Source organism: Monodelphis domestica, chromosome 8, assembly GCF_027887165.1.
Source record: "Monodelphis domestica isolate mMonDom1 chromosome 8, mMonDom1.pri, whole genome shotgun sequence".
In the NCBI taxonomy this organism is placed as follows: Eukaryota; Metazoa; Chordata; class Mammalia; order Didelphimorphia; family Didelphidae; genus Monodelphis; species Monodelphis domestica.
The window spans coordinates 91,207,410-91,225,089 of NC_077234.1; the positions used below are offsets into that span (position 1 = coordinate 91,207,410).

The 17,680-nt window shown below is 37.9% G+C and overlaps 1 protein-coding gene across 5 annotated transcripts in view; it reads right to left on the bottom strand.

Annotated features, from left to right (window-relative positions):
- Positions 1–17,680, bottom strand: part of KIAA2012 (KIAA2012 ortholog) — a 150,493-nt gene that overhangs the window by 65,512 nt on the left and 67,301 nt on the right. For all 5 annotated transcript variants that reach the window (XM_056808245.1, XM_016425183.2, XM_056808244.1 and 2 more), the window contains one exon: positions 12,927–13,006. In XM_056808245.1, the coding sequence (XP_056664223.1) occupies positions 12,927–13,006 (80 nt within the window). The remainder of the gene's footprint in view (positions 1–12,926; positions 13,007–17,680) is intronic.

Here is a 17,680-nt window from a genome sequence, read left to right on the forward strand (position 1 = left end):
AAAAAATAGACTTGAATACAGGACTACAATCCCCACAAGCCTTTACTCCACTTCCCCAAAATGCTTTGTAATCTCACGGGAATTCTGAGGTAGGCCGAGATCGAGGAAGGATTTAAGCTGGTGGCAAAGGTTTTTGGGCTCTTTTTTGGACTTCCGTTTTGGAGCAGAGGCGTCTCTTCCATGATTTGAGGTTATTTTGTCTAGGCCTCTGGCCTAGGCACATGTTTCTTACTTGTATATTCTTTAATCCTTTAACCTTTAATAAACCTCTAAAAAATATAATACTCCTTGCAGAGAGAAACTAATTTCTACCTGCCTCAGTCTCCCCCATATTCCCTAATTTTAATCTTTACAGATGTCACATAGAATAAATAAATGTAGATGGGTTATAACTTGCATTACATATTTTATTACAATATTTTCCCCTCAAAACCATTTATTTTAGGAATTTCCCTATTTTGTCTGAGAAAATGACTCTCCTTTTAGTCACTCAGTGTTGTGCCATTCTCAGCTCCTCATTTTTATTCATCTCACACAGTCAAGCAGTTGCCAAATCTTACTATTTCCTCCTCCACAACATCTTCCCTGATTATTGTAATAGGTTCTGATTTAGTCAGGCCTGGTGTCAGGAAGATTCTTCTTGAGTTCAAATCTAGCATCAGACATTTATTAGCTGGGCAACTTGCTTAACCCTGTTTGCCTCAGTTTCCTCATCTGTAAAATGAACTGGAGAAGGAAATGGCAAGCCACTCCAGTATCTCTCCTAAGAAAAACCCAAAAGGGGTCATGAAGAGTCAGGCATGAGTTAAAAAAACAATATCTCTATATTTCTGTAGAACCCCATAGCTCTAATTTCTGTATAACCATGCTTCTCCCATAAGAAACTAAATGGTACAGTGGCTAGAATACTTGGTCTGGTGTGAGGAATATCTGAATTCAAATCCAGCCTCAGACACTCACTAGCTTTCTAAAAATTCTGGGCAAGTCACTTAACAGCTGTTTGCCTCAGTTTCCTTACCTGTAAAATGAAGAATAATTATAATAGGATAATAATTGCACCTTCATCCCAAGTTTATTGTAAGGATCAGATGAGATATTTGTAAATGACTTAGCACAGTGCCTGGCACTGGCACAGAGTAGGCATTAAATAAATGATAATCTTCATTATATATAGAAAGATGATTTTTTTGTACTTGACTGCAAAATGACATTTATTCCTAATGAATTTCATCTTTTTGGATTCAATCCATTCCTCTACCATGTCAGTTCTCTCTCCCAGATCCATGTCATCTGTAAATCTGATGAGCACATTATCTCTACATTATCCAAGTCATTGATATGTGTTAAATGGCTCCTGGTCAAACACAGATCCTCCCTGGGGTACTTCAGTGGAAACTTCCTGCCACATAGACATTAAACTCTTAACTCTCTGACTTCAGTCATCTAACTAGTTCCTGAACACAACTAATTGTGTGATTGTCTAACACATATCTCTCCATTTTCCTCATAATATAATATGAGATATTTAATCAAAAATTTTTATAGGGGTAGCTCAGTGGCTCAGTGGATAGAGAACCCAGGCCTGGGGTTGGGAGGACCTGGATTCAAATCTGGCCTCAGATACTTCCTAGCTGTGTGACCCTGGGCAAGACATTTAATTCCAGCTTCCCAGCCCTTACTACTCCTCTGCCTTAGAACTGATAGAATCTATTCTAAGATAGAAGATAAGGATTAGAAAAATAAAGCTTTTCTAAAGTCTAGGTAAACTATACTCATAGCATTCTCCTCATTTATTAATTTTAGTAATCCTGTCAGAAAAGGAAATGAAATTAGCCTGGCATGACTTGTTCTGGATGAAGCCTTTCATTGCTTCTCTTTCTGTAATTCATCAACTATCTCTTTAATGATTCATGCTAAACTTTCCCCAGGGATTGAAGTCAAAGTCATTGGGTTATAGCTTGAAAACTCTTCTCTTACCTTCTTTGAAAATTAAGACTTCTTCAATCTCAATACTTTTTCTTAAAAAAAAAGACATTTACCTTCTGTTTTAGAATCAATACTATGAATTAGTTCCAAAGCAGAAGATTGGTAAGGGCTAGGCAATGGGTTAAGTGACTTGCACAGGATCACACAACTAGGAAATGTCTGAGGCCAGATTTGAACCCAGGATATCCCATCTCTGGGTCTGGCTCTCAATTTACTGAGCCACCTAGCTGTCTCCTGCCAAGATCTTTCAGATATCCTTGATAGTAACCACATCTATGCCTGGCACATAATAGGTAATTAATAAATGCTCATTGATTGATTGACTTAGTTCAATGTATCCTGGCAGGTCAGTACAGCTCTCTGATTTTTTACTAAATCACAAGCTTTGTGTTGGTATGTTTTTCTGCCCATGGATTAATTCTAAGTCATAGGCAGGATTGGAACTACTTAGCTACTGGGATAGCTGTCTCCTAAGACCCTTGGTTGCCATGTCTGCCATCTTTTCACCTCGTCTTCCACTTAAAAACTTTAATCATCTCTCAGAACCTCTTAATATATTAACAGTACTCAAGGGGAACTAGACTGTAGGGAATCTTTCACTTGCTTTATTCTGTGTAGGCTCTAGTCTGATTTTCCTGGCAGTTAGTAGACAGTAAACAATGGCTTTTAAAAACAACAACAAAAAAGCAATGCCCACTCCCCCCTTACCTTCTGTCTTAGAACGATTGGTTCCAAAGTAGAAGAATGGTTGGGGCTAGGTAATTGGGGTCAAGTGACTTGCCCAGGATCACACAGCTAGTAAGTATGTGAGGCCAGATTTCATTGCCAGACCTGGCTCTTGATGTGTCAATACCATGTAATTTAAGGAGGGAGAAAGCAGTAAAGGGACATCAGGAATATTTTCCTTAAGAGAAGGCACTAGAGCTGAGTTTTCTGGGAAGCCTCATTTTCTTCCAGGCTGATTAATTAAAAATTTTGTTGATGTACCATTGTTGATATAACAGGATCATTGTTGACTCTGGCTTTGAAGAAACTCAAAGAAAGCCTGAATCATCCTCTGTCTCTTCTAAGGAAGGTGGCTCAACTTTACCCAAATGGACTGGTTTTGCTTTAGGCTAGAGATTTGCATTCCTCTGTGGGAAATATGGTCCATTCTCTGTATAGAGTAGGGAGTAGGGAAGAAGGAAAGCCAAAATACAGAGTAGGGGCTAGATGCTCTTGCCCTACCTCCAGAGTTGGCGGTTTGGTTGTAATGAGGATTAAATGAGATATTATTTGTAAACTGCTTTGTAAACCTTAAAAGCATCATTTAATTCTGGATTCATTATTATTATGGTCACTATTATAATTGTTGCTGCTATTTTGTGTCAAGTGCTGTGAATGTCCAGATCAGACAAATACAGGCAGATCAGCTCTTTGCTTAAAGTTCCTTTCTAAGCCAGTTGTTTGGAATTCTAGGGCATTTTCCCATTTGGAACAATGATCCAGAGAAACAATTAACTAGCAGCTATCTTCCCAGGATATTCCACAGATAGAAATCTATTCAATTCATCAATGTTCAGGTTGATATCAGCTTGAATTCTTGGGGCAAGAGGGAGACAGGTGATATCTTAGAAAAGGCCAGCAGACTATCTAGTGTTATCAGGAACTAGGGGAAAAAAGATGAACTCTAGGCCCTTGTAGAAAATTAAAATGCATCCTTAATTAGAATATTCTATAGCTCTATTGATTTTAAAGAAAGACATGACAGAAAGTCCAAGAACAGAGTACTTGAAATGCTCAAGAAATTGGGAGAGAGGGGCACAGCCAATAAGGAGTGACAGAAATGTCCAGGACTCTTTGTTCTGGGAAGATGAAGGCTGAGAAGGGATTTGAGAGCAGAATATGGAACATGGTGTAGGGATAGTGTAGAAAATGGAGACTCATTAGCCCAAACCCAAGATGTTAGAACTAGAGGACTTTCTTGAAACTTGAAATATGCAGATTGAGGACAAATAATAAATACTACTGAGTTACAGTAGAGTAGGTTAGTTAAGAAGGGGTAAATATCCACTTAGGTTAAGGTACAGCCCTACTGTTCTGAGAGCAACACAAGGAAAACAGCTCTATTTTGGGCTCTAAGCAGAAATTTGGGTCTCTTTCAGTCTGATGTCATCACGTTCTTAAATATCATAGAATGACCAATTTTGAGAAATGGAAAGAATGTCATGGGCCACTGATAATAATCTCTTTCCTTTATAGAGTGCTTTAAAGTTTCCCAAAGCACTTTACATACATTATATCATTTGAGACTTACAAAGAGCTCTGTGAAACAGGTATGCAAAAAAAATTCTACACATGATATAATTTGTTTAGGGAACTCCAATAGAGATTGTTAACTTATGTGTGATTTGTAATCTTAGGGGAGGCTAGATGGCACAGGGATTGAGTGCTGGACCTGGAGTCAAGGAAGGATCTTCCTGAGTTCAAATCTGGACTCAAACACTAGCTGTGTGACTCGAGACAAGTCTCTTAATTCTGTTTGCCTCAGTTTTCTTATCTAAAAAATGAGCCGAAGAAGGATATGGTAATTCATTCCAATGTCTTTGCCAAGAAAACCTCAAATGGAAATGAAGAGTTGGACAAGCCTAAAAATTTACACACACACAAATAAACAAAATCTTAGAGTTGCTTGTAAGTATCAAAGGAAAAACTTGAACTCAAGCCTTCCTGAATCCACTGGATGAGGGGATGGAGGAATTAACTACTATCCGTTACATTTTACGTACTTGTTGATGTAGGTATTATGACTACTTCATTTTAATCCCCATTTTACAGATGAAGAAATTGTGTCAGAATGCTTGAACAATTTGTTCAGTTGTTAAGTTAAGAGCTAGGATTTGAACCTAGGTCTTCCTTCCTTACAACTTAAACACTTCATCTTTTGATCCAGCTGCTTTAGATCTGGAGTCCTGTGGCTCAGCATCCTCAATACAGTATTTAATGTCAGTCTGTTACAGTGGGAAGACAATTTAAGTAGTTTAAGTCCTAATTTTCCTACTAAGTAGCTGTGCGATCTGGAGCAAGTCTTTACCTCTTTACATTTCATTTTCCTCATCTGAGAAATAAAAGGGATTGGACTAGTTCTTTCAGGTTCTTTCTAGCTTTGAAATTCTGTTGAATTCCATTTCTCATTTCAGTATTCCCTTTAAAAGACTTGACTGTCCTAAATCCCTCAGTTTCTCCATGTGCCATAAACCATTTATTCATTTTTGTCATTCTATTCTTGAAGTTACACATGTTATAATATTGGATTGACCAAGTTTTGTTAAAGGGAAAAAAACCAAACAGTTCTAATTGAAGATCATTAGATAGTGCAAAAGTTCTAAAGAGGACTGATAAGTTTGCCAAAAGAGTCGTTTGATCCCCCTTTCCTATAAACAGAACAAATGAAGGAAAACTTGGGAGTGGTGAAGAAGGTTAAAACAAGTGATATAAAAAATGCATGAGATCCTTCATTTTTTTCCTAAGGAGAATACTAGAAGAGGAATGCACTGGGGGAAACCCCATTAAAGCTTGGCTCTCCTCTGTGGTATTCCTCCTTAACAGCATCTCCAGAGAGCTCTGTACCTCCTCAGTGCCTTCTCTGACAGCCCTGGAACCATCTGGCCCCAGCCTGGCCTCACAAGGCTAGAGCTGGGGAAAAGGCTGTGATTCTTTCCCATCTTATGCTTGTATAGGAAGATTAATTACTTTTTCCCCAAAGCTTTCTGGAAGATGAAAAAACTGAAAATAAAGAAAAATTCCTTAAAAGGAAACTATCTGGTTAATCCTATTCAAGAATACAAGAAAAACCGGAACCATGGCAACTATTGGAGGCGGGGCTCCAAATCTGTGAACTCGTGATGGCCTCCATACTGCACCTGCATAGTGACTCCTGAGCCTACTGTATCCTTGGAAGTGGTTTTTTTTTTTTTGCCAGACTGGTACATAGTCAGTTCTTTCCTTGTGTATTTCCTCCTTCAACTTAAGCTATTTGAGCTATTTTAAATTCTGACAACTTCAGCTAAGGGCAACTTCACCTTAATTTCAACTGCGTGGACCTCGGTTTCTGCACCTATAAAACAAGAGGCTGGGACTGTATTCTTTTAAGGTCACTTTCATCTCTGACATCCTATGATCCTATAATGCCATTGGCCAAATCAGCAGGGGCATCAGAATCACAGACTCTCTGTCCTCTTCCAAATGAAATTAAACCTTGAGAGGAGCCCAAGGAGAGAGAGAGAAACAAATCTGAAGGAGAAGATGGAGCTTTGTGAGACATTTGGATGACTTAAAAAGACTTCCCCCTCCCCCAGCCCCCAAAAGCCAATATACCTTTAGGACTTCAGAACTTGGAATGTTCCATGTACAGTTATTAATATGCAAAAAATGCCTTCATAAATACTTGATACTGAACACAGTAGGGAATCAGTTCATTTGAAAGAGGAAATGGGAGCTTGGAGTTGAAACATGTCTGCTTGTCTTTTTTTATTTCTCTTTTCATCTCCACATTTCCCCTTGTAGTTTCACTCCCTCCCTGTCCCTCATAGCCCCTAGGTCCCCCACCTCCATCCCCAGTATCTCCTGGGCTGTTGTGGATTTCGGTTGCTAATTTCACTAATTCTCTTTGCATTGGATGGATGAACAGCTTCCATGATTACTCTCCTAACAGTTTGACACCCTTCTGTATGCTGGCCTTGAAGGTCCAGCACTTTCTTGCCATTTATGAAAGTGGCTTGTTCAAAATACTCCAAATGCCCTCCCCACCCCCAGCAACCAGTAGGGGACATCCTAGTGCAGCATCTTGAAGCTGGTCATATTCACAAAGTCAATGACCCTGCCTTATGGGTCTCAGGATGCTTTCTGAAACCCAGCAGCCAATGGCATTATAGGATCATAGGATATCAGAGAGGAGAGTGACCTTAAAAGCATGCAGTCCAAGCCTCTTGTTTCATAGGTGCAGAAACTGTTTGGAAACACAGAACTATCCCTTCATTCTCCTTCCACACCTTCCCCACCCCATTCTCCTCAGAACACTCAAAAAGTAAATTTATTTCCCATAGAGAAAATCTTAATAATGCCAGCCCTTAAATCAAGGCAAAATGGACTAGAAAGGGAAGGAGAAAAAGAATGACAACAACAGCAAAAAAGCTGCTGATGCTATTGGAGATCAGTTTGGAATGGTAGCTGTTGCTTGAATAGAAAAGAATGGACATGTCAGTGAGATTCACCAGACAGAGACTGGAGGCATCGTCTTGATTATCTGCCAGTGGCATATCAGGGTACTGTAAACTAAAGTCTGCTAAGCATGAAGCCTCGCCCTCAAATTGATCCCAGATGCTTTCAATGGTAAACATTAAATTAGCCATTTACATCAAGTAAGGATAAGAAAGTCATTAGAATGGATGTCTGGGACCATATCATGGCGAAGTGGAAAACAATGTTGGATGTGCAGTCAAAAGACTTGGTTTTGAACTTTGTCTCAGCCATTTACTTATGTGGGTGATAACTGGGTGCATCACTTATTTCTGGTGTTTTCCACATTTAAAAAATGGGGAGGGGGCAACTGAGTGGCTCAATGGATTGAGAGTCAGATGTAGAGACAGGAGGTCCTAGGTTCAAAACTGGCCTCAGACACTTCCTAGCTGTGTGACCCTGGGTAAGTCACTTAGCCTCCATTGCCTAGCCCTTACCACTCTTCTGCCTTGGAACCAGTACATAGTATTGATTCTAAAACAGAAGGTAAGGGTTTAAAAAATGGATTGGACTAGATGGTCTCTAAGGTCCCTGCTGGTTCTAAACTCAGTGAGATTGAAATGGGGATTTGGTAGCTGGAGAAGGTTTGCATCTATGTTAGGAAGGGCATGCTCTGAAAATTCAGTTATCAACATGATTAGTGTCTGGCTACTTTAGCCATCAGACCTTTCTGCAAAAGGAGAAAGCAACCATCATGGAGGTCTTTTCCCAAAAGGCATTCTCTCAGTAAATATTAAAAATTCCTGTGACGGCCTCCAAGATGTAGACTATACTGCAGAATCAAGTTATATTCATGGATCTTTTGCGTGGGTGTTAGTAGGTAGAGAGAAAATTCCATGCTTTGAAAAAAATCTCTGACTCCAGGTCAAATAGATTTAGGATTGAAAGGGACCTTAGAGGCTTTTAAGTCAAACTCCCTCACTTTATAGATGAGGAAAATGAAGTATAAATAATTTGCCTAAGGTAATATGATTAGAGGCAGAAACAGGTTTTATATCCTGGTTCTTTGACTCGAAATCCAGTGGTTGGTTTTTTTTCTCTTCCCTACCCTATGACATTGCCAAGATGGTGGGAGACAGCATAGTACAATGGAAAGCATATTCAACCAGAAATTGGTTTCTGCTGCTTTATGACCTGTGGAAATTTAGTCAAGTTTCTTAACCTAAGATCTCAGTTTCTTCATCTGTAAATGAGGGAGTTAGACTTAATGGCCTCTGATGCATCATTTCCACTTCTAGATCTCTTCTTATGATTACTCATCGGGTCACCACAGGGACACCAGGAGAAAATCCAGACTGGCATTCTATGAGACTTGGATAAGCAAATCCCTTCCGTGGACTAATATAATCAGTGACCTAACAAATTTGGCACGTTGCTTCTACCATGGTTACTTGTTTTTCATCTTGTTCCTGTCTTTGAGAAAGGCCCTGCTTTCCCTACAATACCTGGCATGCAGTAGGAAATCAGCAAATTGGATAAATTAAAGAGAATTCTAATTTAACTCTTTTCCAGAGAATAATCCCTACCCTCAATTGGAGATCTTCAAATGCAAAGGTGGCCTCAAGGATTCTCTTGAAAGTAAGAATGCATTCATTTAAAAATATTTCTTGCTCTTTTTATTTCTATCCAATTACAGATTGGCAGTAGAATAGGGTTACTATGGACTGAAGTTACTTTGAAAATTCCTCTTGGGGAGATCTTGCTTTTGAACGGGGATTTCATCTTTGTGTTTTTGTAGTTCTTTAATTTTTTTTTTGTCTTAGACCTGTCCGGTCCTCCTACAGGTCCATCCATGTAGGGAACTCCAGGTGTCGAAGTTTCCTAAAATACACTGACAATTCATCTGCAATTTATAGCCTTAGAGATGTTTATAGTATGGCGAGAGTAAGAGAATTGCCCTCGGTTGCTCAGTTAGAATGGGCCAGAGACAGGTCTGTCTTCTTGACTCCAACAACAGTTTTTCAACCTTTTAATGGGGGAATACAAATCAAGAGTCTAAGAGTCTTGTACATTTTTGACTTTGTTATTGAGTTATAGTGTGATGCTATGCTGGCTGAAATACTCCTAGACATATGACTTGATTGATTAAGGGAACTGTTGATTTGCAAAGCTCTGCCATAAATTCAGTTTGGAAACTCTTTCTCAGTTATAGTCTTAGGGGGTTGTCTGGAGCTCTGGGCAGCTAGATGGCACATTAGATAGAATGTTGGATCTGCAATCAGGAAGATCTGAGTTTGAGTCTAACCTCAGACATTTATTATGTTAACCTGGAGAAATCCTTTAACCTTTGTCTGCCTCAGTTTCCAAAACTATAAAAAGAGTTATTGTGAGGATCAACTGAGATAATATTTGTAAAGCATTTAGCATAGTGGTAGACACTTAGTAATTGCTTGTTCTTGCCCTTTCCCTTCCCATTGGGGGTTAATTGGGTTGCTTGTGATTTTTTTAGTCATTTTTCAATTATGTCCAAATCTTCATGACCCCTTTTGGGGTGTTCTTTGCAAATATCCTGGAGTAGCTTGCCATTTCCTTCTCTAGCTCATTTTTCATTTGAGGAAACGGAGGCAAACAAGATTAAGTGATTTGCCCAGGGTCACCTAACCAGTAAGTATCTGAGGCTAGACTTGAACTCAAGTCTTCTAGGTTCAGCACTCTAATGCACCATCTAGCTGCCCAGAGCTCCAAACAACCTCTTAAAGACTATAAATGATTGAACCCAAGAAAAAGAGTCTTCTTGACTCCAGATCTCCTGCATTATCTACTAGCTACCTATGGTTACACAGAGAGCATTTGTCAGATTATGGATATGAATCCAAGTGTTTCTGGCTCCAAGGAAGAGGTTGCTGATATAGTTGAACAGTTCAATAGAATACTCTTATTAGAGTGTCACATTATGTTATTTGGGTTGATATTAACTCTCTTGATGTAAGCATGGCCTTTTCTGTTATTCAGGTGGTCTGTGGTGAATTTTGAATGGTTTTAGAGATAGTCTCTGGGGTGCTAGAAGGCTTTTGGATTCTGGTAACCAAAAAAAGTATATTAATTTTATATTTCACTTTATCACAACATCTCCTTCAAATAGTCTCTAGATACTCACTTATAAAGGACAGCTTCAAGGTAGGCATTTTTAAAAGAAGAAAATATTGTTCCTATGATAATTCCTTTCCTTATCTGAAATTTTCAACTTTGCCATATCTTTCCCTAGCAACAACCTCCCTAGGATCTATAGTCTGAAGGACAGTTGAGGTGATAGCTGATATTTTCCCTCGAGACCTTAAGATAGTTATCTATATCTTTTTAAAAAATACAATGAACTTTTGGAAATAGAAGGGGGAAAAAGAAAGAGACAGGAAAATTGGGGAGAAGAGGGAAGGACTAAGGAGCCATGGGATCCCAGATGGCAGCAAAGCTAATTCTTGGGGAGTAGAATGTCATCTTTTCACTTTTTCTTTGTTCCTTCTCTGGATTTCTCAGTTCTAGAAATTGCTCTGGTTTATACTACGGAGGGTATTTTTGAACATAGTCACAACTTCAAAGCTTCCAGTGGCAGAACAAGTTTATAAAGATTGGTAAATACACAGCCTTAGGGTTAAGGGGACATGGGTACTCATATTCTGGGTACTAAATTAGTTTAAACATTCTGGAAAACAGTTTGGAATTCTGCTGGAAAAGTTACTTTATTGTTCGTACTCTTGGATCAAGTGATGCCATTGTTGGGCATATGTTCCAAGCAGGGCAAACACAGAGGGAAAGATCTTCCATATGCCCCCCCCAATATATACTTAGCAGTTCTTTTTGTCAAAGCAGAAAATGGAAACAAAGCCGGTACTCATCAATTGGGGAATGGCTGAGCAAATTGTGTTATGTGAATGTAACAGAATATTGTGCCAGAAGAAACAATGAATATGAAGAATTCAGAGAAACTTGGGAAGGTTTACTTGAACAGATGCAGAGTCAGGTAAGCATGATGAAGAAAGCAACACTGAGGGCATCTAGGTATCCCAGTGGATAGACACAGATCTACAGTTGAGAGGATTTGGTTTCAAGTCTGAGCTCAGGCACCTCCTAGCTGAGTGACTCTGGGCAAGACACTTAACTCTCATTGCCTAGGCCTTTCTACTCTTTTGTCTTGGAATTAATAAACAGTATTGATTCTACTATGGTAGGTGAGGGCTTAAATTTTTTTAAAAGTGAACAATCCATGCAGTGACCATGATAATGTAAAAGAAAATAATACTAAAAAATTTCAGAATTCAGATCTATAGAATGACAAATGTTAATTCCAGGGAATAATGGGATCTTAGATTTGGCTTAACCTTCTCTCTTTACTAGTAAGGAAACTGAGGCTGAGAGAGATTAGGTTAACTATTCTCTGTCATACAGGTAGAGGTAGAGATTGCCCATCATTTGTCACATAAGTAATAAATAGAGATAGGATTTGAACCCAAGTCCATGGCATATTTTACATTGCATCATGCTGACTGATGATGAGATAAAACTTTTTTTCTCTCAGTAGGGTGGTGGTGGAGTATGTGTAGAGAATGGGGTATATATTGCCAGATACCGTCAATATGTCTATTTATTTTGCTTACCTTCATTTCTTTGTTTCAAGGAAAGGTAACACAGTGTTTAGAACTCTGGATTTGCAGTGAAGTTCAAATTTAACCATATATACTTATTTAGCTATTTGTGATGTTAATCTCCCTCAGTCTCAGTTTCCTTATCTGCAAAGTGGGGATAGTAAAAGCATCTACCCCCTCAGAGCTATTATAAGGATCAAATAAGACAATATTTGTAAAGTGCTTTGTAAACCTTAAAATGCCATATAAATGCTAGCCATTACTATTATTATATTGGGAAGTAACAATATTAAAAAACAAAAGCATAACAATCCCAAATCATAAAAGGTTTAAATGACCCAGACATACCCTTGCATAATAACTAATTTCCAGACAAATTCTCATCTGTTTTCTCACGGTCATCTTTGGTGGGTTTTCCTTTCATTTTTTTCCTTTTTTTTCCTTCCTTTGTTTCCTACCTAAGTACATTGACCAGTTAGTCTCTAAAAGACCAAAATAAGTCTTATCTTTGAATGATTAAGTGCTCAGTATTTTAATGGAAGCTGCTTTGCTGTCTGTCCTTGTTTGTATTTGGCATTTAGGATAACTATTCAGTGTCTGTGTACTGGAAAAAAACCTGAAATTAATGGATCTAGAAGAGACCTTAATAATTATCTCCAGGGATTCTTAACCTAGATCTATTAACTTGATTTAAAAAATAATACTAATTATCTCAATATAATTAATTTCTTTGTTAATCCTATATGCTTTATGTCATGCATTTAAAAACATTATACTGAGCAGGAGTCTTTAGGCTTTTACTAATCTTCCAAAGGGGTCTCTGACACATAAAAGGTTAAGAAGCTTTGCTTTAGCTCACATTATCCCCTCATTTTATAGATAAGCACACTGGAGAAGGCTGAAAAAGTGAAGTGACTCCCCTAAAATCATCCAGTTACTGGATGTAACTACCACCCACACCACTCCTCTAGCTGGTTATTAAGCTGATAATACATCCTAGCACTTGTGGGTAAACAATGTACTCCCATGTCTGGAGCCTTATGACTATTTATTAAGTTTGAAAAGCAGGGTCAATAATCATACCTTCTCTTCTGGCATTGAAGGCAAGATTGAAGAAGTTTCGCAGACGTTCACATGAAGACTAGTTTTTGGGTAAAAATTTCCTTCAAGGAAAGGCAAAAAAAGAAATCAGGAATTTCAAATGTATGTTCCCCTTTGTTAACCACAAAACAAAACACCTTTATTTTCCATCTTATAATTGATCCTAATTATTGGTTCCAAGGCAAAAGATTGATTAGGGATAGGGATTTGGAGTTAAATGTCTTGCCCAAGGTCACACAGCTAGGAAGTGTCAGAAGTCACATTTGAACCCAGGATTTCGCATCTCTAGGCCTGGCTCACAATCTACTGAGCCATTTTACTGCCTTACTCTAGTCTGTCTGTCTGTCTGTCTGTCTGTCTGTCTGTCTCTCTCTCTCTCTGTCTCTCTCTCCCTCTAGATCTAGAACTAGAAAGGACTTCAGCAGTCAGATAATCCAACCTTTGTATTTTGCAGATGAAGAAACTGAGACCCAGGTTAAATGACTTACCCAAGGTCATATGGGTAGTAAACATCAGAGAAGGGATTGAACCCAGGTCATGTGACTCCAAATCAATATTTGTTGTACTGTACCATATACCATCCATCAAATCCATATGTAGACATACAGCATTTAGATGTATTTGAAATATTTCTACATAGTCACATTCCAGAAACTTTTAAAGTAATACTGAATCTCTTAGATATAAATAAATATTTTTCTTGTTATTGTTTCTCGTTGGAAGGATAAAATGTAATTCTTTGCATAACCAAAATTCAGAGAAAGGAAAAATTAAAGAGAGAACCAAAATCTTTTTCTTTTCATCTGTTGGGAGATATCTTCACTGAAATTCTGTTCTGATGCTTCATTATAGAATGGAAGTGAACGTGGGTCCTTAAAGGCTGTGCCAGCACAAGTCATGCTCTGACAAGTCCCATCAATTTGGAAACTTTTTTGAGTACTAGCAGGTAGCCGGTGGCAAATAGTGAAATGTCTTTTGTCTTAGGACTATCTTGGCTAAATTTGAAGAGATTCAATTCAACAGACACATATTAAGTCCCTGATATACATGGACCTGTACTAGACTGCTAGGGATCCAAAGGCAAGAAAAAGATTATCATGGAGCTTATATTTTGGGGTTGAGGGTAGGGAGAAAAGTAGTATAGATATAAAAAAGACAAAGTAACTTTGTAGGAAAAGAATAATAACAATTGGGAAGATGGTGGAGGTGGTACCCAACCTAAACCTTAAAGGAAGATAAGAATTCTTAGAGAGGGAATGAAGTCAATAGGTCTGAGGATGATGAACAATTTGTGTGAAAGCATTTGGAAGAGATGGAGTACTGAGTATGGAGAATAATTATTAGTCCAGTTTAGCCTGACCATCAAATATACAAAGGAGAATTATATGAAAGTAAACTGGAAAGGTAGATGAGATTCAGATAGTAGGGGGCTTTAGGTGTTAGACTAAGAAGTTAGTATTTTAATATTTTATTCTGTAAGGAATAAAGAGCCACTTAAAGTTTTTGAACAAGGGAGTAACATGGTCAAATTTATGCCTAGTAAAGTATTTTTTTAGGTATGTGGAAGATGGAGTGAAATGGAAAGAGCTATAAGCATGGGGTGAGGGATGATGGCCTGCCTGAACTGGTGTGGTAGATGTGTGAATGGAAGAAGGAGAAAACTGCTATGTTCTAGAGATATTTTCTAGACTAGTTCTAATCTAGACAAGTCCATTGGTTCTAAGCTTGGGCCTGTAATTTAACAAAACACTCATGAGCCAAATACCATTTAATAAAAAGAAATTTGTTTAAAATTTAAAAGGCTAGATGGAAAAGTCAAGATGGCTGATTATAGGCAGCAACCTAGCTGAAGTCTCCCAATATTCCCGTCCAAATAACTTTAAAAACCAAAAAACTTATCAAATCAGATTACAGAGCAGCAGAATCAGAGTGAGACATTTTCCCAGGCTAAGAAAACTTAGGAAGTTCTCAGGAGAGGTCCATAACATAAAAATGAGAGCCTGCCCAGAATGGACTATAATACTGTGATAGAGGCAATAGATTTGGAAGTTCTCAGACCAGAGATGGTAAAGGAGTTGGTCAACTGATCAGAAAGAGATTATTGGGGACTCTTTGTTGGCACTGGTTATAGCTGGTACTGATTGGCAACTCTATTGCCCAATAAGAAGTTCTGGGTTATAGTTTCAAGATAGAGAAGAACACTTGTGGTCATTACAGTTCCAAGGCAAAAAGGAATACTAGAGATTGTGACCACAGGAAAGCAGAAGATTTGATTACAGTTCTAGGAGGAATGCTAGTATTTATGGCTTCAGGGGATCATGGATCCTTTCTGGGTAAAGACCAGAGCAGAGACCAAGAGAGCAGTGTCTATACCTCTGCCCATATCATACCACCTTGGAAGCATTGAAAACTTGCAGAATCCCAGAACTACCTCTGATGATAGGAGCACCAAAAAACCTGAAGCCTGAGACAATACTTCCCCATTCTTAGATGAGCAGAATCTGCAAAGTGAAGGAATAGGCTGGAAAAATGATCAAACAACAACTACAAAAAACAAACAAACAAACCATAAAAAGCTACTATGGTGGCATGGAAGGCAAAGATGTAAACAAGATTGTGAAAATAAAGCCTTGGAGAAAAATGCTAATTGGACACAAGCCCAACAGAAATCCCTAAAAGAGTTTAAAAAAAAAAGAGATGAGTGGTAAAAGAAAATTGGGAAATGAAATTAGAATGATGCAAGAAAATTATGAAAAGAGAATTAACATGTTGGTAAAAGAGACTCAAAATATCCTAAAGAAACTAATGTAAAAAAAAAAGAATTGGTCTAATGGTAAAAAAAATGGCACAAAAATTTGCTGAAGAAAAGAACTCTTTAAAAATTATATTGGGTATGTGGAAGCTAATGACTTTGTGAGACATAAGGAAACAATAAAACAAAGTCAGGACAGTGAAAAAATAGAAGAAAAATGTGAAATATCTCCTTGAAAAAGCAGCCAATCTAGGAAATAGAGAGATAGTTTAAGAATTCTTAGACCACCTGAATGCCATGATAAAAAAGAGCCTAGATATTGTATTTAAAAAAATTATACAGGAAAATTACCCTGTTATCTTAGATCCAGAGGGCTAAATAGAAATTTAAAGATTACCTCTTGAAAAAGATGCTAAAATGAAAACTCCCAGGAATATTATAGTCAAATTCCAGAGCTTTCTCCAGGTCAAGGAGAAAATACTGCAAGCAATCAGAGAGAAACAATTCAAATATTATGGAGCCATAGTTAGGATTACACAAGATTTAATTTCCACGTTAAGGGAGTGAGGTTGGAATATGATATTCCAGAAGGCAAAGGAGCTAGGATTATAACCAAGAATACCTTCCCAGGAAAACCAAGTATGTATAATCCTTCAGGGGAACAAATGTATATTTAAAGAAATAGAGGATTTTCAAGGATTCCTAATGAAAAGACCAGAGCTTAATAGAAAATCTGACTTTCAAACACAAGAGCCAAAAGAAATATAAAAAGGTAAACATGAAAGTGTAATCATAAGGAACTCAATAAAATTAAGTCATTTGTATTCTTATATGGGAAGAAGATACATATAACTCCTAAGAACTTTATTATTATCAGGGTAGTTAAAGGAGTCTACATAGATAGAAGGCATAAATATGAGGCAAACACATTGGCATACTCTCTAAGAAAAAAAAGGAGTATGAAAGAGGGATGCATTTGATGTGGGCTGAAAGGTACCAACTAGCCATAAATAATCAAAAGTACAAAGAAACAATAACTAGTTGATTAGATTATAGTCACTTTTCAGATAAGACATATGAGTTGCTTAGATTCACAATTATGAGAAAACTCTTCACATCAGTCTTCAGACATAACCTAGATCCTTGGTTGGGGATCTCTGGACAGCAAGGACAAGTGGCTCAGTTTCCCAGTCATACAAGACTAGGTTCAAATAATGCTCAATTTCCACACTCACTGCCTTCCTTAGAGTTTGCACAGAAAAGAGCAAATTTTGACTTAAAATTGCTCCAAGGTATTTAATATATCATTAGCATTCCTTGCAATTTACTCTCCTCAGTGGGCAAACAGAGTGGACCATAAGTAAAAGTGATAGTGATGCCAGTCCCCTGGAGACACAGGACAACAACTGCCCAAATAAATGATCCCTTCCTTAGAAACTAATCAAGATAAAAAGCCTTTCTGGGAACCTTTAGATACCTTTAGTTACTACTTTTTACTTTGCTTATCATCTTTACCTTTAATTACTAACCTTACCTTACTTACTATACAAGCTAGTTTGTTACTTTATTCTCTTATAATTAAACTTATTTCCTCAAATGGGGTCAATTTAAGCTGTCAATCAATTCCTTGGATGAGAGCCCAATCAGCATTGCCCACATCATATTGGTAGAAAGGGGAAGCCAGAGGTAGAATGGGACAAAATTTCTCACATAAAGGAGATGTGTAAGGAAGAACTTTAAAAGTGGAAGGGAAAATGTGGTTGTGAAGGGCAATGCTTAAAGCTCATTTTCATTTGAATCAGTTCAAACAGGGAAGAATACAAGCACTTGGTGGGGTACAGAAATCTGTCTTACCCAATAGAGAGATAGGAGGGGAAGGGGAGGGAGTGATGAAGGGGAGGGCAGATTAGGGGAGGCAGTGGTCAGAAGCAAGATGGGATTTTGAGGAGAAAAAGGATGAAAAGAGAGAGAAGGAAAAACCAAA